This window comes from Ornithorhynchus anatinus, chromosome 5, assembly GCF_004115215.2.
Source record: "Ornithorhynchus anatinus isolate Pmale09 chromosome 5, mOrnAna1.pri.v4, whole genome shotgun sequence".
NCBI classification, from domain to species: Eukaryota; Metazoa; Chordata; class Mammalia; order Monotremata; family Ornithorhynchidae; genus Ornithorhynchus; species Ornithorhynchus anatinus.
The window spans coordinates 65,844,028-65,866,775 of NC_041732.1; the positions used below are offsets into that span (position 1 = coordinate 65,844,028).

At 42.5% G+C, this 22,748-nt stretch overlaps 1 protein-coding gene across 2 annotated transcripts in view; it reads right to left on the bottom strand.

Moving 5' to 3' along the window:
- Window positions 1–22,748, bottom strand: part of VPS13D (vacuolar protein sorting 13 homolog D) — a 313,068-nt gene that overhangs the window by 163,920 nt on the left and 126,400 nt on the right. For both annotated transcript variants that reach the window (XM_029065681.2, XM_029065680.2), the window contains 6 exons: window positions 20,304–20,446; window positions 12,452–12,582; window positions 11,409–11,584; window positions 10,288–10,411; window positions 9,210–9,445; window positions 6,020–6,128 (listed from right to left, as the gene is read on the bottom strand). In XM_029065681.2, the coding sequence (XP_028921514.1) occupies window positions 6,020–6,128; window positions 9,210–9,445; window positions 10,288–10,411; window positions 11,409–11,584; window positions 12,452–12,582; window positions 20,304–20,446 (919 nt within the window). The remainder of the gene's footprint in view (window positions 1–6,019; window positions 6,129–9,209; window positions 9,446–10,287; window positions 10,412–11,408; window positions 11,585–12,451; window positions 12,583–20,303; window positions 20,447–22,748) is intronic.

A 22,748-nucleotide genomic window follows, 5' to 3' on the forward strand; every position in this document is an offset into this window, starting at 1 on the left:
ATGTGGGTTTTTCTCATTCTCATTCCAGATCCCTATCCTGGGACCCCTCAGAGCACTTTCCAGAGTCTAAGGAGATTGTTGTTAAGGTAGGAAACCCCTAGGCATGACTTAAGGCCAATCAGAAGGATGCAGTTTCATAGAAAGAATAAGCTGCCGGAACAAATATAACAGTCCCAATCTGACGAATTAAAGCAAAAAGTATTAGCATGGTATCCCCCTTAATGATAGTCGGCTAATATGCATGAGAGAGCTATTACTGCTGTAAATTCAAGTGCAGAGCCTGAGAGATTTTTAATTTGCCATTTGTCCTAAATTTAATTTGCCTATTTGTCCTATATAGAGGGAGCCATTAATTATTTCTACTTTTCAAGCAAGAGTCAGTAAACCTATTCTTCCTTTCTTTTAGGGAAAAAGGCCTATAAGGTGGAGAGAAGAGGTGGGCACGTTTGATGGGTCTTCAGTGCCCTACTGCTTTAACCACCTTGATGGCCCCACCCCGACAGGGGGAGGAGAAAGTGAGTTGATCGGACTCTTGGGGACATGGCCTTTCACTCCCCACAATCTGCAGAATGGGAACAAGCAATCACCGAGACGAGTGAAGCCTCCAATAGTAATAATAATAATAGTTTGGAGAGGATCCAGAAGTCCCACTCTCCAGGTTAAGGATATATTTCTTTTTGGCCAGGAAAAGCAGTAACAGTGAGAGTATCCGTTGGTCCTTTTTTCGTCAAATCAAGGTCTGCAGCCTGGGAGAAAGCTGACCTTCCGCAACACCACTAAGATTTCTCATCAGCCCCTGCTCTGGCCCAGGAAGGGTGAAGAGGCCTTCTTAATGTTTAGAAAGTAGACAAGTCTTACTCATTGATTGATTGATTAACTGATATAGCTACTGTTAATTTTGCAAACCAATAATATAAAACAATGATATATGAGGAAAGTCTTAGTGCTTGTGGTTGCTTGATTACTTTCTTTTCTTTTGGCACAGTGCATAATATTTGAAGATTTATTTGGTACTCATAAATGCAGTCCAGTGGATTTATCCCTTCTTTTGTGGGACAAGATTAGAAATCATTCTTATTAGTGGGCTGAATCATGAGCAATTCTGAGTTACTTTTATGAGAAGTTGTTTAGTGACCTTGTTTGGAAAAAAAAATTATACAGTAGTTCTATTATAAACTTCAGCTTGTGATGCATTTTTGTTTGGTTCTGGACCCTATCTTAATTGTGCTTTCTGTGAAACAAGTGAAAAGAATTTAGATGGATTTTTTCTCATCTATGGCTTAAGGGGGCTTAATTTATAAAGAGGAAGTTTAGAAACACACAGCTGTTAGTACTCTTGGAGTAATTTATTAAAAAAAAATCTAGGCTTGCGAGGTTTCCTTATTTCTGTTACAGTAACACAGACAGCCGTAGCAGCAGTTACAAGCTGACTCAGGACTTGGAAATCAATTCTAATAAAACTGCCACTGTCCCAATAATTTCCAATTGCACAAGAGTAATGCAGGTTGTGATATTCCTTGCTTCAGTAGAGTACATTACTGACAAAAACAGCAGGAAGCCTATATTGACTGGTTTGGAAATCTGCTTCATCTCCTTTTGCTAAGAAACACAGAGAATCTCCAGCTAGGTATTTTTTTTCTCAAGCAACATTAATTTTTTAGATGTAAATAGAATTTCTGCTCAGACTGCCTCACTCAGTTCCGTATTAATACTAGAGTCTTTTGTATAAATGAGGAAAGAACTTGTTTCTTCTGGAATCAGCTACCCAATAGCAAGAGAAAATCAATCATTATTATCACTGCAGAACCTTCCTTTAAAGGAAAAGTACATTTCAGGGTTAGCGCAAACTAAATATTATCAACTAGAAAACCCATTTTGATATGACTGACTGTATATATTGAGATTTGAGAGAAAATCTGGCACTAATATAGTTTTGAAAAAGGAGAACACAGAGGTGAAAAACAATCTGCAAATGCTTTTAAGTTCCATTTGTTATCAACCATATTCTTTGTATAAGTCCAGGCAGTTTTACAAACCAGACTTTCCTTCATTATTAACACTCTTAGAAGCCATTTTATCAATGTACTCTTGTTACTCCCTCCCGTCATACTGTGTTGGGAAAGTTCAGTCACATTATGAGATTACGGACCACTAAGATCCGATACTGGTTGAGGACTGGGACTTGAATATGTTGACTGGAAAACAGGTTCTAACAAAATTAGTGAATTTACAAAAAACATCCAAAGACTAAAAAACAATGATTTGGATTTTTATATAGTATATCCTGATGATGAGCGTTTGTACTTTATTCCCCTAATAACATCTCTGTGAGGTGAGAAGGGGGAAAGTATTACCCCTGCTTTACAAATAGGGAAAGCGGGACATGAAGTTATTGAGGAGCTACAACTGCATGTGGGATCTCCGGGCTCTTGGCCCAGTTCCCTCTCACCTAGACTAATCTGATTGGGAAGGCTTGTCAATCGACCAACAAGGCTAAGGGGGCTACTCACACAGTTAGCTTTTGATGTGTTCATATGCTTGAGAATTAAGCAGCGATTTAAAAGATGTTTGTCAAAATTGAAGCTGGGGACTTAATTAGATAATTTTGCTAATGGCTAAATTTATCTGAACTTTACAAAGCTCATAAAGCACCTTTATAGGACTTTCTCTTGACCCAAATCCAGATTATCTGGGAATGAAAAAATGTCAGGCACCTGGACATAAGGTTTGTTGTTGAAAAATGTCATTTAAGGTCAACTGTTTGCCCTTTAACTATGTGGCTTTCTAGCTGCCCTAATTACAAAGATTAAATGACTGTTTTGGAATATTTCACTTCTCAGGTTCACTAATGATGTTTCTATATAACGCTTCACAGGATATTTTCTAATTTGAACTTTCAATCATTGAAGGATAATTTTTCATTAGGAGTGGTATGGGGATAACACATACAGAAGGCCCAAATTAAGACAGAGTAATATTAGGTTCATCTTTGGGTGAGGATGAAACTTGGTCAAGATTTTCCTTCTAAAATAGATGATTAATAATAATAATAATAATAATAATAAGTATGGTATTTGTTAAGCTCAGTGTACCAAGCACTGTTCTAAGCACTGGGTAAATACAAGGTAATCAGGTTGTCCCATGTAGGGATCACAGTCTTCATCCCCATTTAACAGTTGAGGGAACTGAGGCACAGAGAAGTGAAGTGACTTGCCCAAAGTCACACAGTTGATAAATTGCAGAGCCAGGATTAGAACCCATCACCTCTGACTCCAAAGCCCAGGTTCTTTCCACTAAGCCATGCTGCTTCTCTAAATACTTAGCCGTTATCAGCGTTTAGGCTCAAATGGAGATTGCAGATCTGCAAGTTCTTTATTCTTCTAAAATACAGAAAAGTTTGTCTTTCTGAAGCTATAATTTGATCTGGATCCTGTTTTCCCTTATATTTGCTCATCAGTGATTTTTCTTTCTTTTAAGTGTGGCTAATTTTTAAGTTCCTGGCAGAAAACCCCTATGCTTTCCAGCTATGCCTCTGCTGAGCTTCCTTCCTCTTTGGGCTTTTTTTTCCTCTTCAGTAAAATTAAATGAAAAGCAAAAAAATTTAAAAAGTGATGACCAAACTCATTTCCTCCTGTTAATATTAATACTTAAATATTTGGCAAAAAGAGTTTTTCCATCATGTTTTAAATACTTCTATGACTTATACTGACCGCCCACATGAAAAAGGGTAATGTCTTTAAAAGAACCAACATCCAGATGACTATTTAGGACGGATAAGTTTGTCCCTACTAATTCCCCTATCCCTAATCTATTTTAATATCTGGCTTTCCCAGTAGACGGTAAGCTCTTTCTGGGAAGGTACTGCATCTACCAACTCTGTTATATGGTACTTTCCCAATTTGAAATCTCTGCTCTGCACTCCATAAGCACATAATAAATACCACTGACTGAATGATTGATTTGTCAACACTTTGTTGCTCTCCATTCTCCTATACTAGGAAGAGTGGAACAATTGCTCTGTTGTCAGTTTCTTCCCTCAGTGGTATTTATTCATACATTCCTTCGTTTGTATTTATTAAGCGCTTACTGTATGTACTAAGTACTAAGCGTTTGGGAGAGTACAATATAACAACAAGCAGACGCATTCCCTGCCCACAGCGAGCTCACAGTCTAGAGGGGGACACAGACATTAATATAAATAAATTTCAGAGTTGCACATAAGTGCTGCAGGGCTCGGAGGGAGGATTTATTGCACGCTTACTATGCGCAGAGCACTCTACGAAGCACTTGTGCAAATTTCTTAGAGCAAACTAAAAGTAACCACATAAGTAATTGATACATTTCTTAATCACTTGTAAATCTTTTTTTTGCTTTCAAGATGAAATACTTTAGCAGTTACAGTCATTCTTCCATAACCTGTGTTCTTGCTGGGCATTTTGGATTGAACACAATGCCAGAATTAGGGAACTTCTTTCTACAGCACATGTCTGTTTGTACCCTCCCAGGGGCTTAATACAGTACTCTATAAATATCATTCAATCATATTTATTGAGCGCTTACTGAATGCAAAGCATTAGTTGATTAATCGACTGACCACTGCTGGACTCTGCTTCTCTACCCATACACACTACTTAGTGCTCTTTTTGCATTTATGGATATCATTGTCTTTTATGTTGCTTTTGTCTTTTTCTTGTTTCAGCTTTCCTTATGGATCTGTCGCCAGTCCCCTCTCTTATTCTTAGATTATGAGTCACTTGGAAGCTAGAGACTAGTTCTCAAACTTATACGTTTTCCCAGCACTTAGAGCTGTGCTTTGCACATAGTAGGCTCTTAACAAATTCAACTGAATAACTAAATCAAAGATCGGTTACTTCTAATTGATATCCTCAAGTAACTTTGCCTCCACACCGACATTCTTTACTTCTTAATTATTTCACTTCTGTTTTCATCAGGTTTTTCAATAGTCTCCAACCCAAGCAATCGGGTCCAAAGTATATCATGCTTAGGAGAGTAGTCTCCTCAAGAATATGGTTACTGATTTCTATTTCCAGACTATAACAGCTGATGAATAGGCTTTGTTTTCTTCATGGCTGTTCTCTGATCATCCTTCATCTATAATTTCCTCCATATCCTTAGCTAAAGAGGAGTTGTTGGAACCATGCACTTCCCCTACCTCGAACAGTCATGGCAAAAAACTCTGTTGGCTTTTTTTTATGGTATCTGTTAAGTGCTTACTATGTACTATACTATGCACTGAGGTAAGGGTTAGGGTTATATGCCAGGCACACTTGCTATATGCCAGGCACTATTCTAAACACTGGGGTGGATACAAGCAAATCGAGTTGGATATAGTCCCTGTCCTGTGTGGGGCTCACAGTCTCAATCCCCATTATACAGATGAGATAACTGAGGCACAGAGAAGTGAAGTGACTTTTCCAAGGTCACACAGCAGAAAAGTGGTGGAGCCGGGATCAGAACCCATGATAGATACCAGATAATCAAGTTGGACACAGTCCAGGTCCCTCATGGAGTGCACATTTAACCTCCATTTTACAGGTGAGATAACCGAGGCAGAGAGAAGTTTAGTGATTTGCCCAAGGTCCCACGGCAGACAAGTGGTGAAGCTAGGATGAGAACCCAGGTCCCCCGACTTCCAGGCCCAAGCTCTTTCCATAGGCCTTGGCGGCTTTCTCTTTTAGTCCTGAGAATGGGAATTTCCCCGGTCTAAAACCTAAGTGAACCTCCACAAATTCGGATGGATCAATCTTCCTTTCTTACTTATGACTTTCAACACTACAAAAAACTGCTCAGATTTAATCAATTGGCACAAAGATTATAATATGCAGTGTTGTCAACAAAACTCAATTGCTTTGTGATATTTTAACTAGAATCATGTGGGCAAAAGTCATGCAAAACCTACACTATAACTACAACCCTACTGGTTGGCCCTCGGGAAAATTGCCTCAAGACTGACGCTGAGTTTGAAATCTCACCAATTCTCAACTTCTGAGTCTCCTACCTTTTTCTTTAGTATGACTCTTTGGGTCTTTGGAGAGACGTCGAGGACGAGCTCTGCACATGCAACATCCTTGTTGGAAGCTCCCGGTCTGCCGGTTCCCTCCTGCAAACTAGAATTACAAAATAATCCAGCATGAATTCAAGCATCCACGATATTTCGAGGGAGGCGCTAGGGAAGAACAAGAAATGTCACACAGAGAAAAGGTTTGTCTAGGTCAGAGAATGGGACAGACCTCTAATCAGTTTGAAGATAATGAGAATATCAGACTATCATCAGTTCAGAGACTATGACAGTCCATGTTATATACATTTCCCATCGCAACCTAGCAATATTAATAGCATAAATTGTGGTATTTGTTAAGTGCTTACTATGTGCAAAGCACTGTTCTAAGCACTGGGGGAATCAAGGTGATCAGGTTGTCCCACGTGGGGCTCACAGTTTTTTAATCCCCATTTGACAGATGAGGTAACTGAGGCACAGAGAAGTTAAGTGACTTGCCCAAGGTCACAGAGCTGATTAGCGGTGGAGCCGGGATTAGAACCCGTGACCTCTGACTCCCAAGTCCGTGCTCTTTCCACTGAGCCACGCTGCTCTCAGCCATCCAGGCCACCTGTCCCACATGCCCTCGGGCAACGCGAATAACTGCTCTGTTCTTCAGTTTCCTCACCTGAGAAACATATATAAACTGTCTCTTCACCCTTTCTTTTAGATTGTGAGCGCCATGTGAGGCGGGAACTGTGCCCGATATGATTTTAGAGCTTATACCTAATCCAGTAATTGTCACAATGCTTGCATAGAGTGAGCTTAGTAAATTCCATCATGGAGTGACTAAGCTACAGTGCAACCAAAAAGCCCAGAAAGATTTTCTTCCCCCACCCGAAGTCAAGAGGTAATGCTTCCTGATGCCTTGTAAACCATCTCTGACTCTTACTCTGATCTCTGGCTGAAACTTGGAGTAACCTGGGAGCACTCACTGTTCTTTAGTGATGACAGATGCAAAGCATCACTGTCTGAGAGCTCCTAGTAAGAATCCAATCTTGGTCTCTAAATATGGACTTGGGATATCAAGCTCTGAGAAGATCTCAACTTCCCTGGAAGCTGATAGTAAACGGATTTTGGCGACTTTCTAAGAATTGGTCGGTCTTCTTTTTCCAAGTGACTAAACAGAGCCCGTCATCCCACTGGTTCAAAGGGGTGAGCTCAGGCTCCATTCCTCAACATCAGTTCCTCTGTGATAAAACACAGGTGAACCCAAGGGACGGCTGAACCTTGAAGCCTCTCTTTCTGTTCAAAGGAACCCATAGTCGTCCTCTCAATTCCTAACCATTCCTTCATCTTCTTTTCATTCGGGGAGAGAATTCCTGTAGGCTTATTCTGCCAGAGAGGGCTCTAAGATGAAGATGCCACCTCAAAAGATCTTTTCTGATACTATTTAAATTTAAGGCCAATACATTGGTTCTTACTCAGAACAAGATGTCAAAATATGTTTCTCATTGAATGCGCTACAGAAATAAATCAGGTCATCCAGTGTTCTGCCACTTCTGCTTAAAGAGATGGTCTCTGATGTGGTGAGAAATCCACACCAGCTACAAAAAGGGTGCCCAACATCAGACACAAGAAAGAGCACTTACATAATCTTTGCAATAACCAACTACAGTTCTGAAGCCCTTATAGTAGAAACTTCAGCTCCAGTCAGGAAGGAGAGTCTGCAAGGTCCCTGGACATTGGAACTAGTTAAGGGGCCTGCTTTGTGTCCTTTTTCTTCAAATGTTGTCAAGCTCTGCAGCATGATAAAGTTATTTAGAGCATCCTGAAAAGTGTCCTGGCTTTTGAGATTAAGGGAGGTCCACTGCCCACTCAAAAATAAATATGGGAAGTTAGTCAAACAAATCTATTTCTAATGCAAAAACTTTCTGCTGGTTCCAATATTTGCTTAGTAACTTTACTTGGTTTTTCTTTGTCCCCATGACCTCAGAACAAACACTGAAAACTATAATTATATGAACATGAAGTTATTGCTCTTTCCATCCACTGTTCCCTCCCGACAGAGCGACCCGACTGATTTCCTAAGTCTTTATTTGCCTGGAGAAAAATTTTAAATCAAAAGAATTGGTATAACAATCAATCCATGGTATTTATTGAATGTTTATTATAGAGCACTGAACTAAGCGCCTGGGAGAGTACGATACAACGGAGTTGGCAGACACGTTGCTTGTACACAACGAGCTTCCAGTCTGGAGGGTAAAATGTGAATAAACCTTCATCTCAACCTCCAACATGTTAGCGAATTATTAATAATAAAGATAATAGTTATAATAATAATGGTATTTGTTGGCACTTACTGTGTGTCACGCATTAAACTAAACGCTGGGGTGGATACAAGCAAATCGAGTTAGACACAGTCTCTTGTTCCAGGTGGGGCTCGCAGTCTCGATCCCCATTTTACAGATGAGGTAACTGAGGAACAGAGAAGTGACTTGCCCAAGGTCACACAGCAGACAAGCGGCAGATCCGGGATTGGAACCCATAACCTTCTGACTCCCTGGCCTATGCTCTATCCATTATGCCACGTCGCTTCTCATGATATTTTTTGTATTTACCCTGGTATCTAGTATAATGCTTAGCGCATTTCATAAACAATTTCATAAACAGTAATAGGCTGTTTTTATCATATTTCTCCTAATCAGCTGGCAAAAAAAATTCCATTTCCTTGGGCGACTTGTCACTGTGACCAGAATAAGCCGTTCCATGTAGGCTTTGGCGAATAAATGGTTATCTGGAACAGTGTACCCGGAGGATGATGAAGAATAAATGTTAATGGATGGTGATGAAAGCATCTAGCTGGTTTTTAGGGAGGAAATGAGTTGAAATTGTGGCCTGGGATTCAAGATAGAAAGCTGGAAGAAAATCTTTACCATGAGGGCTGATAAATCCTGGAACAGTCTCCAAAGAAAAGGCTTTAAACTAAGATCATTTCTCATCTGTTGGGGAAGATTTAGGTAGGAACCTGCCTGAGGCAGGGAGATGGACCAGATAATTTTGGAAGTTCCTTCCGACCAAGAATTTTCTAAAGATGAACACACAAAACCTACAGTAATAACCACTGGAGAAATGGTTTAAAACACAGGTCTGGTGGATGAGAATCAGATCCATGGGCTTTCCAAGAAAAGGGACGTGAGCAAGGCATTACCCTGAGAACGTGTATGTCGCAGCGATGTAAATGAAGTTTTCATAATAAAGCTGTTGGTTGTCCTGGAAATCGTTCATGCTGCAGCTGATTTCCAAGGAGCCTGCTCCTTTAACTGTCAGTGTGATGAAAGGTGGCAGGGTGGGTTCATCCCACGCATAATCCAGTGAGGTCATGGGCTTCACTTCAGTGCGGAGCCTGGGCTCGGCCACCCCGTGCTGAGTAAAGACAACCGGGACCTACAGGGACAGCAAAGAGGACAAAGGGGACTTTTATTCAGGATATTGACATCGGCTGGTGATTCAGTGCTTTGCTTGGAGGCCAGTTTAACTTACACATTCTCTCCTACTGCCCCGTACACATGGAACAATCCCCAGTCAAGTCCCCTCCTGTTCCTCTTCCAAAACATTTCTGAGAATGTGCCTAGTCCAGGGAGTGTTCCAGCTACAGGGACCACAGGCCACAACATGTTGGACTGCTGCACTGGGAGCCAGAAGACTGACATTCTTGGGGGCAGCAATTTTATCCTTCCTCTAACAAATATCCTCTTCTGTCAAGAAGTGCCGTCATGGCATTGGAACTTGGCTATGGAGAAGCCGCTTACTGTAAGGCATTTGACTGCTATTCAGAGGAACAGATTAAAATATAATCCCTATGATTTCCATTTGTGTTTTCTTCTGACTATTTGGAAAAATGTTTCCTGTTAAAACCCAAAGGCCAAATTTCTCATACTCCAAATTGACTCTGAGCTTTCTTTTGCCTTCCTGGTGCAGAACAGAATACCAGCAAAAGAACTTCAGAGCTATCAAGTACCACGTGTTCAAGGAAAGAGAGATCTCGGGAACTGAAAAGTACTTCTTTGGCTCTCAGGCCTTCCGAATAATCATCAGGACCTAACCAGTTGAGTGGTTGGTTCTACAGGTGGTCCTGTTGCTTTTCCAAAAGATGGTGGCTGCCAGGGGCATAGGCCAAAAAAGGTGCTGCTTTTCACTTCTCCCAAACAGGGATTTTTAAAAGATAGTTCCAATTATTCTCCTGAATCAACAACATATGTTGTTACCCACTTAAGAAAACTCGGTACCTTGGAAAAGTTGTCTATGCGAAAAGGCGGGGGTAACTGATCGGTATCACTGAATGCGATTCGGTACGTGGCACCTCGGAGGGTAATTTCCACTCGTAGGAAGAAGCTTTTGCCCAGGGTGTCCCTGCAAAACAACAGTTAATAATAATAATGATATTTGTTAAGCGCTTACTATGTGCCAAGCACTATTCTAAGCGCTGGGGTAGATACAGGGTAATCAGGTTGTCCCACATGGGGCTCACACTTTTAATCCCCATTTTACAGATGAGGTAATTGAGGCACGGAGAAGTTACGTGACTAGCCCAAGGTCACACAGCAGACAAGTGGCAGAGCCAGGATTGGAACCCATGTCCTTTGATTCCCAAGCCTGTGCTCTTTCCACTAAGCCATGCTGCTTCTCTGTTATGAACAGTTATGAGCAGAATGCATATAATGAAGGCAGCTGCTGGAGTGTGCTGTAACACTAAGCAAACAATGAAATACGGAGGAAAATGTTATTTATGAGCAGTGTGGGCTTAAATTGGGTGTGATCTCAGAGTTCAGGATTTTTTTTTTTAATCAAGACCTTTGGGATGACAGCAGAGAGAAGAAATGGCTTATAAGTACACCCTAATTTGGCCTGGGGAAGAGCTGATTCCTTTTTTCTATTTCCATTAGAGCCCAAAGGACTGAGCACAAGGCCGGGGGAAAAAAAAAATCTAGCCAAACTACTTACGGGAACAGAGAGTTTACTCACAGGGAGAATTTGCACCAACTTGAAAGTAGAGATGAAAAATCACATTCTCCATCTAAACTTGGACAGAATTTCCAGAGCTACAGGCAATTATTAGACCTGTACATGAGCTCAGCGTGTTGAGAGTTCAAGCCTTTGGACTTTACAACACGTCAGAACAGTCCACAACTCATGCAAAACAGTATTACAAAGAGGTGAGCAACTTTCAACATTGTCTTTCAGCTTATTGCACCAATATACTCATCAATCAATAGGCTGAGCCAGTTCAAGGTTAGGTGTCAGGCAAACGAATGAGTGCAAGCCATAAGGGAAGGGGAACGGAATTATGACCCGTATTACCGCAACTCAAAAGCTGCCTTTGATTTTGATATTAGGTCCTAATGTTTACCTCATATTGATATGGAAGGAGTTATTCTTGTTGACTTCAAAGCCTCCAGACCAAATACAGTTGGGAATGTCCATCAACCTGACGCACAGTAGCTGGTCATAATCATTGCGGGGCCAGTGGAACACCACGCTGGAACCAGGAAGGGTCGAAAGATAGCCCTCAGGGTTGGATGTTCCCTGAGAGACAGCAGTCCATTAGAGAGACAGCAGCACAAATTGATGATGACAGAAAAGTGACCAAGTGAGCTTAGGTCTTTTTCACTGAAAATGAACTAAGCATTAAGGACAAGAAAGTATTGTCAGGATAATAATAGATGAACCTACCCCAATGAGTACCATATATCTGATGTTCTGGGCCTTTCCCACTTGTTTGACCTCTTTCTCGGGGAGCCTATAGGCCAAGGAGACTTTGTCTGGAGGGTCACCTCCATATGTCCCCCTTAGTCCCCTGGCCCTCAGTGGAGTCCTAACAATCAACTTTCTCCAATAGCCTAGGCATGGACTTTGCTGACAGACACTTCCTATCAAGGCGCCCAGGAAACAACAAACTCAATCCTGATATGCCAGAATAGATAGCTGGAAGAGGAATACCCACTCTTCCCCTAGGGCCTCTGAGGTACACACCTCCAAAATAACCTTGATTTTGCTGGCTGTGGGAACTGGAATGTGGGTTCCTGAGTAGTAGGCAAATTGGGGTTAACTTTTCTCAGACAGCTACCGGTAATAGCAGTATTAGGAGTAATATCATTTATTAAGTGCCCACTGGTAACATTGTATTGTATTAAATACTTGGCAAGTACAAAACTGAAGAGCGATCGTTCCTTGCCTACACCCTAATGGGTCTTTCAAAAGCCCAACAAAAGTTCCCTGAATTGTTGAACTAGCACTTTATCCTTAGACTGTAAGTTTGTTGAGGGCAGGGAATGTGCCTATTTATTGTTTATTGTTGTATTGTACTCTCCCAAACGGTTAGTACAGTGCTCTGCAACAGTAAGTGCTCAATAAATACGATTGAATGAATGAATTGAAGACAAATTCTCTTACCTGCCCCCTGGCAAATTCTCTTTGGGCAAAAGCAAGTTTGTGGGACGATTTATTATCTAGTAGATAGCGGGGTGCAAAGGTGACCATGCAGGTGTCGATATAACGTCCTCGACCTTTCTTGACATCAATGCCTAGAAACAAGAGTAGCCTTGGTTAGTTCCTCAAAGAAAGAATTTACAGTATTAGAAAAACAAACATGTCTAATAATCAGGGGAAGATATCCAACAGCTGGGTTATATTGAACTCACCCAAGTGCTTAGTACAGTACTTTGCATATAGTAAGTGCTCAATAAATACAATCGATTGATAATCCAACCTACGGTGAAGCTGCGGCAGGGCTACTGAATTCATGTCCCGCCTAGGATTACCTCAGTCCACACCCATGTCGAATGAAAACCATAATCGGCAGTCAACACTTCCAATATAAAGTGCTAAACATTAGAACAGATTTATCTATTGCTCCTTGATGCACATATTCTAATATGTACCAGCTCATTTACCTTAAGGCAATCACCATTACGACATCATTTGTCGAAGGTTAAATCTGCTCACCTCTCTGTACCCTAGCTTTTTCAGCCCAGGGCAAAGAGAAGAAGACACAGCAGCAACAAACTGCTTCAGCATCCTCTTTTGTGCAATGCTTCCCAATAGATACAAGTCCAAACCCTACTGGCTGTCAAACAGGTCCTGACTGGCCTTAAGACCGATGCAGTTTTCTCAACAGAGTTCTCTCCCGGTTCTCTTTCTACAGCTACTCTGTCCCTTTGCATCAAGCAAAAACTTAAGAGTCAGCTTTAAGGTTCTCCCCCAACTCATCCCACCTTTTGTATCGGCCCATCTTCATTTGCTGTTCCCCATTTGCTCTCTTTGTTCCTCCCAAGCAAACTTTCTAACTGTATCTTCAAAGCCTTATTGAAGGCACATCTCCTCCAAGAGGCCTTCCCTGATTAAGCCCTCATTTCCTCTTCTCCCACCCCCTTCTGCATCACTTTTTCACCCTTTATTCAGCCTTCCCTCAGTCTCATAGTACTTATGCACAGAAGATAATAATAACAATGTTGGTATTTGTTAAGCGCTTACTATGTGCAGAGCACTGTTCTAAGCGCTGGGGTGGATACAGGGTAATCAGGTTGTCCCACGTGAGGCTCACAATCTTATTTCCCATTTGACAGATGAGGTAACTGAGGCACAGAGAAGTTAAGTGACTTGCCCACAGTCACAGCTGACGAGTGGCAGAGCCGGGATTAGAACCCATGACCTCTGACTCCCAAGACCATGCTCTTTCCACTGAGCCACGCTATACTTATATTAACGTCTGCCTTACGCTCTAAACTACAAGCTTGTTGTGGGCAGGGAACTAAATCTGTTATACTGTACTTTTCCAAGCATTTAGTACAGTGCTCAGCACACAGTAAGCACCCAATAAATATGAATAATTGATTGTGCCGGCTCGATCATGCTACTCCCCAAGCTGGGAACTCCTTCTTTCTCCAAAGCCAACAGATCACAGCCTTCCCCATGTTCAAAACCCTCCTATAAGCCTAACCTCCTTTATGAAGCCTTCCCCGATCCCCCCCACTCCAAGTAATAAAAATCCATCAGTCTTCTCGGGCTCCTAAGCTTTTACTTTTTCACATCTCCAGTCCCTCTGTATATATGCTTCTTCCGCTTTATATGCAAGTAATTATTTTGATTAAGGCATGCGTAAATATTTTTATGCCTGTGTTGCCCATTAGAGTATAAGCTCCTTCTGGGCAGGTAATGAACTGCTTCTGTGTTTGTTCTTCCCAAGTACAAGTACAGTGCATTGTACCCAGTGAGTGCTCAATAAATGCAACTATTACTCTGGATTTTTCAATGATTTTTCAGTGGTCTTCTTCTTCCTCTAAGCCCCTACCTGTGTGCGTCCTTTAAGGTTCTGTACTGGTTTTACCCATTTTTCTCACTTTACACTCACTCCCTGGGAAATTCATCCACACCCCTGGCTTCAACTCCCACACCTATGCCGATGACTTCCCTGTCTATTTTGCTAACCTCCACCTCTCTCCCTATCAGCAATCTCACACTTCCTCCTCCAAAAGGCCTTCCCAGACTGAGCCCCCCATTTTCCCTCTGCTCCCCCTCTACCCTCTGCTCCTTTCCCTTCCCCTCCCCTCAGCTGAGCCCTCTTTCCCCCTGCTCCCCCTCCCCTCCCCAGCTCACCTTCTGCTCCTCCCCTTCCGCTCAGCACTGTGCTCATTTGTATATATTATTTATTACCCTATTTATTCTGATAATGAAGTGTACATCCCCTTGCCTCTATTTATCGTGATAACGTTGTCTTGTGTTTGCTTTGTTCTGTTTTGCTCTGCTGTCTCCCCCGATTAGACTGTGAGCCCGTCACTGGGCAGGGATTGTTTCTATTTGTTGCCGAATTGTCCATTCCAAGCGCTTAGTACAGTGCTCTGCACACAGTAAGTGCTCAATAAATATTATTGAATGAATGAACTTCCTCTTGCCTCCAACACATCCACGTGGATGTACTATAATCACCTTAATCTTAACAGGAATAAAACTGAACTCTTCAATTTCCCTTCCAAATCCTCCATTCCACCTCATTTTACCATCTCAGTCAACAGCAAAACTATCCTCCTTGTCCAAGCAGACTGTCACCTGGGAATTATCCTCAACTCCTTGCTTGTTAAATCCTGCCAGTTTTTCCTCAATATCAGCTGCACCCATCCCTTCCAAATCATTCCAACTAGGGATGGGAGAAAGGCAGAATTGTCCAAAATAGGGAGCAGTGCCAGAGTGCTCATTGTGGTTTGAATTATTTCAAAGCAGAACTTTTCATTTTTCTCTTACGGCTGGGTTGCCCTTCTCTGGAGCGTGTGCCAAAGAGCGTACTTGGTCTGGAGGCGATGCCAGTCTCTTTCTGAGGCCACAGCATGGGGCTTCAACTGCCGGTGTGTCAGACTGCCAGTCGGTCATTAGCAGTGCCGTCAGCTCCTGCAGCCATCTGACAAGCCTCAGGGATGGGGGTGGAGGGTGGGGAGAAGCTCTGGGATGGAAACAGGGAAAGGCCAGCCAGCATTCCGCTGCTGCTCCTGCTCTTCCGCTGACAGGATTCGGCCTCCAGCCCGGCCTGTCCACCCATGGCATTGCTCACATCGACACCAAGCTGCAGAACGAGCCAGAGTCTTGCCGCTGCCTCCCCTGTGGTTTGAAGTGCTTTACCTACCCTCTGCCACGTTCCTCTCACACCAAGCAACACGTTGTCCCCACCCTTGTTCCTCTTTGAATTCCTTTTTACTTTCCGCTCCGATCGTATCAGCCACTCCGGTGTTCCAGGTGCCTGGAATATCCTGCCTTCGTTATTGCATCACCTCTCCAGGACATACTGCACTCTGCTGCCGGGGTCACTTTTCTAAAACATTATGCACATGTCTTTCTACTACTCAAAAACCTCCAATGGTTACAGAGTCTCTTCTGCATCAAAGGGAAATGCCTGATCAATGGCTTTAAGGCACTCCACATTAATTATCTCTATCAGCTCTCTTTTCCCACTATCCCTTAGTTCTCACCCTCGGTTCTCCACAGGCTAACCTTCTCACTAAGCCTCATTTTCAACTCTCTAACCTCTGACCCTGTGCGTCCGTTCATCTCCCCCTCTAAATTGAAAGCCTCTTATGGACAGGGATCATGTCTTCCACCTCTGTCATATTATACTCTGCTTAGTACTGTGCTCTGCACCCAGTAAGCACTTAATAAATACCTCTGATTACGTCCTCCCTTGTCCCTGTTATTCTCTCCTCCCTTCAAATCTTCCAGACCACAGCTCTCCCCATCTTCTAAATCCTCATAAAAAAACACCTCCTCCTGGAGGTTCTCCTTGATTAACTTGCTTCTCTCCAGATCACACCCTCCAGCTACCACCTCAGCACATATATCGATCTATGTAATTCAGTATTTAGGCATTGATTTATTCATCAATCCATCATTTCTTTCACTTTTTCCATTAGACTGTAAATTCCTCAAGGGCACGGGTAGTGTCTTTTACCCATGGTCTCGTGGAAAGAACAATGGGCTGGAAAGAACAATAGACCCTGTTCTAGTCCCCCTTATGCCACTGGGCTGCTGTGAGACCTTGGTCCAGTCACTTAACCTCTCTAAGCCTAGGTCCAACTGTAAAATAAGGGAATTGGATAGATAGTGAACCTGATGGGGAACAGGAAATGCTCCTCATCTGATAACACTGTAAAGCCCCTAGGATTTAGCATATAGTAAACACTTTATAAATGTGTAACTATAATTGTACTCTCTCAAGTGCTTATCATGGTGCTCTCCCACGGCAGGTGCTCTGTACACACTACTGACTGGTCAGTCAGTCTGTGAATCGTATTAATTGAGTGCTCACTGTGTACAGAGGACTGTATTAAGCACTATACAACAATAAACAGACACATTCCCTGCCCACAGTGATTTTACAGTCTAGAGGACTGGTAGATTGAGACGCCCTTCTGGTGCCCTTTAATCTCCCATGCACTGCTCAACTGTATAGAGTTAAGTTTATTTCCACAAGTGTCCACTGCCCTTCTAAGCCAAAGGGACAAGTGGGCGGTATAACGGTCACCCAGTGAGGTCCAGTCCTTTTTTTGGTGCTAGCAGAAATAGTAATGGCATTTACTGAGCATTTCCTGAATACAGTGAATTGTACTAAGTGCTTGGCAAGTTCAACATGTGCAGGTGATCTTGCTCAACCCCGGTCACTGGAGTCACAAAGTTCAAGTTGAACTAAGGCAGGTAGAGGCCAAAAGAGGTCCAAGGATTTTTGGTTCCATTGCGGGAAGGTCTAGTGCACCGTTTTACCCTCAGTGCTTTTGGCCTGGACCCTAGAAAGTGACCACAGATTTCCCAGAATAAAGGGTCGGGGCTGAAGGGAGAGGTGGAAAAATATGAAATGCCATCTGTCAATCTGGCAAGCATGCTGAGCTCTGGAATCCTGGGCCAGGCCTTGAAGTGGGACTAGTGATTCTTAGCTGCAAAAACAATGTCTCTGTAGCAGAAATAAAAATGTTCAATTAGCTACTATTTCCTGCAACTCACTGCATTCGGTTTCGAGGGAAACTGCAAGACAGATGTAACACAAAGTTCCTCCCCTTGAAGATCTTTCTACCTAATCTGGGGAGACGAGCAAATTTAGAAAATAAAATATATACATGAATATATACATAAATCCTGGAAAGGCTATAGGGGATGATGTAATCCCAGTACCAGGTGGTCTGCATGAAGTAATTCCTGTTAATGTTAGCTTGATGCCAAGGGTTAAGTTAGCCATGTGGAAATTTGGGCAAAAATGATTTTTCCATGGTACAATTCCTTTCAAAAATATTCCTGCAATGTGTCAACACAACCGTCGAGCTTGGAAAGCAGAAGTAAGTGATTTCAAACTAACAGTCTTCATTATTCAACACGAAATGGATCTATAACTGTACTGTCATGGTGTAATGGTACTTTTGTTTTTATTACTCATTTTATATTTCATACTTTGGGGTTTATTCATGTCTAGACTTGGCTCTGCTGATATCTATTTAGCTGGAGAACACCACTAGTTCTCTTTCTGGAAACGCAGTGAAATAAACACGCACCCCTTTCCTCCCTGATAGCTTGGGGCATCTGAATGTCACCATTTGGTTATACTTTGCCATAATGGATCACTGCTGCCAAGACCCCTGGAAGCCTTTAAACTGATAAGATCTAAATTTACAAAACCGTACGGCTAGAATGGATCTCAAGAGACTCCCGAATTCCTCCCTGCCCTCCAGGGTAAGACTGCACCTAAACCATCCCCAACAGATAGCTATCTATCCTAGCCTTAAAAGCCTTGGAGAGGAGATAGGGCGTCCACCTTTCTGGGTAATGCATTCTCGAGTCCCATGACCCCTAGAGACGGAAGTCTTCACTAAGTACTTCTTTCTGCAATTCAAGTCCTTTCACCCCTGCCCTTAGTGAAAATGGGAACAGAAATGCTTAGAAATGATAAACTAAACTGATTTAATTCTCAGGATTGTTAGACTCCCCAAAACACAGTAAAGTGGGCAAAAACCTTTTAGTTGGGGGCAGAGTAGCCAGTAGGTCTCCCAGCCCAGTTCAGCATAGTCTTAGGGGTGGCTGCTTTGGAATTGCACCAGTATGCTGAAAAACAGTTTTTCCATTCGTTCTTCCAGTGACTCCACCCCAGTCAATTTCAACCTGTATTGGCTTGCTTTGGGAACTGCACCAAATGCAAGATCGGCAATGTAAAAGTCAGTCTCAGCGGGAAATAGCCTGGGTCTATTCAGTGGGGTGGAGAGAACAATTTTAAATGTGGGGAAGGCAAGATCCGCCCCCAATCTGAGGATCAGATTAGGGAAGGTTAGCGTCTTTTGTTACATTCCTAATGTCAACAGGGTTTAGGGAGCAGCTCACATGTCTCGGTGGAACTGGAAGAGCTTTCTCCACACATCAATCCTTGAAATGATGAACCCTGATGAGTCCTTTGTGGGACTTAGATTGTTTGGCGTGCAAGGCCCTCTCTCCCCCAGCTCCTGTGCTGGGCCAAAATGGCTGCATTGAAACAACCAGGACAGTGACACAAAACAGACCGTTTCAAGAGTCAGGTCACCTGTCTCAGCCTGGCTGGCCCCATGTTTTGGGAAGGTTATATGACAATCACCTGAAATAAAACAACTACAGTCAAATGCTCTAAATGTCCAAGGTTCCTGGAAAAACAAAATTAAGCTAAAAGGAAGTAAACTTGGAGGTCTTCTAGACCTGTTACCTGAGGAAAAGAGGTACAGGGCTCTTGGGTTCTGCCTCTGACCCCTTTCCTTTTTATCTAATATTTATTTTAGTGTCTCCCCCACAAGACTTGGGGGAGAAGTAAAGGCAGGGATCTTGCTTATTAATTCTATTGTGATCTTCCACGGTTTCAATACAGTGCTCTGCAAACAGTAGGCACTTAATAAATACTCTCGATCGACTGCTTAGGACTCCAGGTTTTCAGATGTTTTTGTCTCTGTTTCCATTATCTGCAAATGATGCTATCTATCCACTGTACCTGCAGGCTTAAATTTGCATACATATTTGCACACCTAAATAAAAAATCTTTAATGACTCTTGGAAATCAGATGCTATAAAAAACACTTAATTGTATTATTATAAACAGAATGCAGCTAAGTCAAACTTGCCAATCTCAAAGAAAACATCCCCAATTTCCACAGGCTGTAATGGAGCTCAAGGAAATCCGCTACTCAGAAATCTACCTTATTTTGGGGCAATGTAAAATGCATTGCATTCGCCATCAGGGGTCAAGAGTTCTCAGTTCTAAACCTGCTTCTGGCCCATATTCCCTTTGCGGATTAAAGGAAAGTTGCTTAACCACTCTCAGTTTCGAGGAGGACAATGCTTCTAGAATCTGCCATATTTAGAAAATGCGTGGGAAATGCTTGGATTGTGAGAAGCAAAGTGCTAACTATTCCTATTACTCTCCCAAGAAAAACCAATGATTTAAGTTAGTCGTTTCAAAATACAAACCACTCCTTCCTTGACACAGGCACATTCAAAATTAAACAGAGAGCCAGTCCTCAAAAGAACAGTGTTTCAGTGGCTCTTAGATCACTAGGGAAACAAATCCAGGTTGATCTCAATCTGGTCCTCGGAGGACAGATACCAGATGCAAAGCCGAGCAAGGAAATCTACATGATCCATCTGTACTGAAATTCAATATTGGGGGAAACTTCAAGACAGATGATTTCCATTGTACTGTTGTCCCATGTCAGTTAATTGAAAGTCTGAAATCCACGTCTTATCCCATGTCCTGTAGAACACATACCGATGTTATAAATCAGACCAGGTCGGTTTCCTTGCTGAATTACTTTAAGGGCTCGGACCCCACTGCCTCCATCCAGTGAAAAACCCTGACACCAGCCGGGCATGCCTTCAGGATGAATTCCCCTGCCAATCCGCATTGTGCAGCTGTGGGCAAAGAAAGCGAGTGTTGGTGTACTCCTTTAAATGAAAGTTCACTTTTTTTCTTTTTTGCAGCATGGCCTAGTGAGATTAGCGTGGGTCTGGGAGTCAGGGAACCTGGGTTCTAATCCTTGCTCCGCCACCCGCCTGCTGTGTGACTCTGGGCAAGTCACTAAACTTCTCTCTGCCTCTCTTTCTCCAACTGTAAAATGGGGACTCAATACCTGTTCTCCCTCCTGCTTAGACTGCGAGTCCCAAGTGGGACAAGGACTGTGTCCAACCCTTTAAATAATAATGTTGGCATTTGTTAAGCGATTACTATGTGCAAAACACTGTTCTAAGCACTGGAGTAGATACAAGGTAATCAAGGTTGTCCCACATAGGGCTCACAGTCTTCACCCCCATTTTACAGATGAGGTAACTGAGGCACAGAGAAGTTAAATGACTTGCCCAAAGTCACACAGCTGACAGGCAGCAGAGCAGGGATTCGAACCCATGACTTCTGACTCCCACGCCCAGGCTCTTACCACTAAGCCATGTTGCTTCTCTAAAACTGTAACTTTTAAACTTCTCTTTTAAACTGTAAGCTCATTAAGGGCAGGGAATGTGTTTGCTAATTCTGTTGTATCGTACTCTCCCAAGCGCTTAGTACAGTGTTCTGCACGGAGTAAGCATTCAACGAATAGCATTGATTATCTGATATCCACCCCAGAGCTCAGAACAGTGCTTGACATATAATGACTGCTTAATAAACACAACGACAATGATGATGACGATGATAATGATACTAATAAATGCAGTGTTATACAGTATGATCATTTTCCAGTCAATACCATTTGTAAAAAGCTTGTGGATTCTAAGCTATTTCAGGCCTTAACGTTAGCTGCTGTAAACTATCAATGCATTTACACCAGAACATAAAAACAGGAGAATTGCCAAGACGAGGTCAGACCACCAGTCTATCCAACAGGTTTACTTGGAGGAAACCAGGTGAGGCTTGTTTTCTCTGACATACATGTTAATGGCTTAGGGACGTTCCATTCATCAGCCCTAACCTTCCCTCTAGTTAAACCCATTATGGATTGCCCGGCCTGAATTTACCTAAACCCCTGTTGAACCTGATAGTTTCAGCCTGCACAACTTCCTGTGGTAACCAATTCCATATGCTCACCACCTGCTACGTGAAGAAGTGTTTCATTTTGTTTGTTTTGAAGTTACCACCCTCAAACTTCAATGGCTGTCCCTCAATTCTGGTGAACATCATGATCCTGATTAGAATAGGGAAACCACGCCGCTGTGTGAGGGAGTGCGACTGGAGACAGAACAAAGCTGGAGGACAAATCCTATCTGCCTCTGAATAATTCTAGCAATCCTAGCTTCATTTTTAATGCCACTGAAAGGGGATTGTTAAATAATAGGGTTTTGTGGCAAGAGAACTCTATGTGCTCTGAAACAAATAATGGGAGGAGGGGAATCATGGAATAAAGAGGACAGGGGTGCAATATTCCTTTTTCAAGTGTGTTCTCTGATTGGCCCAGGAGTTCAAATGATTGACAGCAGAAACCCGGGGGTGCTAGGAGATCCGTCTCCTCCCCCAAATCCTACAGCTAGACTATTTGGATGCAGGAGACTACCCTGAGACTGCCCAAGCTAACCTGTGGATTTGCAGCAAAGGTAAAAAGAATCTGTCAGTTTACATGCTGCTGTCAGGGGAGTTAAGGCTGGCTTCAAGGAGGGGCTACTCGTTCCATGGCTTCCAAGCACTCTGAGGCAGCCTAACAGCCAGTCAAGTGTGAGCATTTATGTGGGCACAGAGTGATTAGCTTGCTCCTTGTGACACTGAAGTGAAAATGGATCTTTCTCCTGAAAAATTGCAAAAGCATGTTCAACTGGTGCAGATCAAAATGAATAGAATGCCGCCTCAACAACCCTTAAAAAATGTAAAACAAAGCATGTCACAGAAATAGGTCACCAAAGGCATTAACCAGTGAGGCCCCATGTAGCAAAATCAGCAATATGAAGGGATATACCCTCAATAGTCACAAAAGTAACCAGTTTGAAGTCGGTAGAAGAGAAAACCAAGAGAGCATATGCAACGACAGTCTGGCTACAGGAATGTTACTGAAAGAACTAGGGAGATTGTACATGAATGTTACTGAATGAACTAGGGAGATTTTTCTCTTCTGCTTTTGGTAAAATAGAACTGAATCGAAGCACAGATAATGTCTGGAGGAACAACAGGAAATTTAAAGTCTTCCAATGAAGGATCCATAAATACAAAAATGTTTTTTCTCCCTTTCACACAATG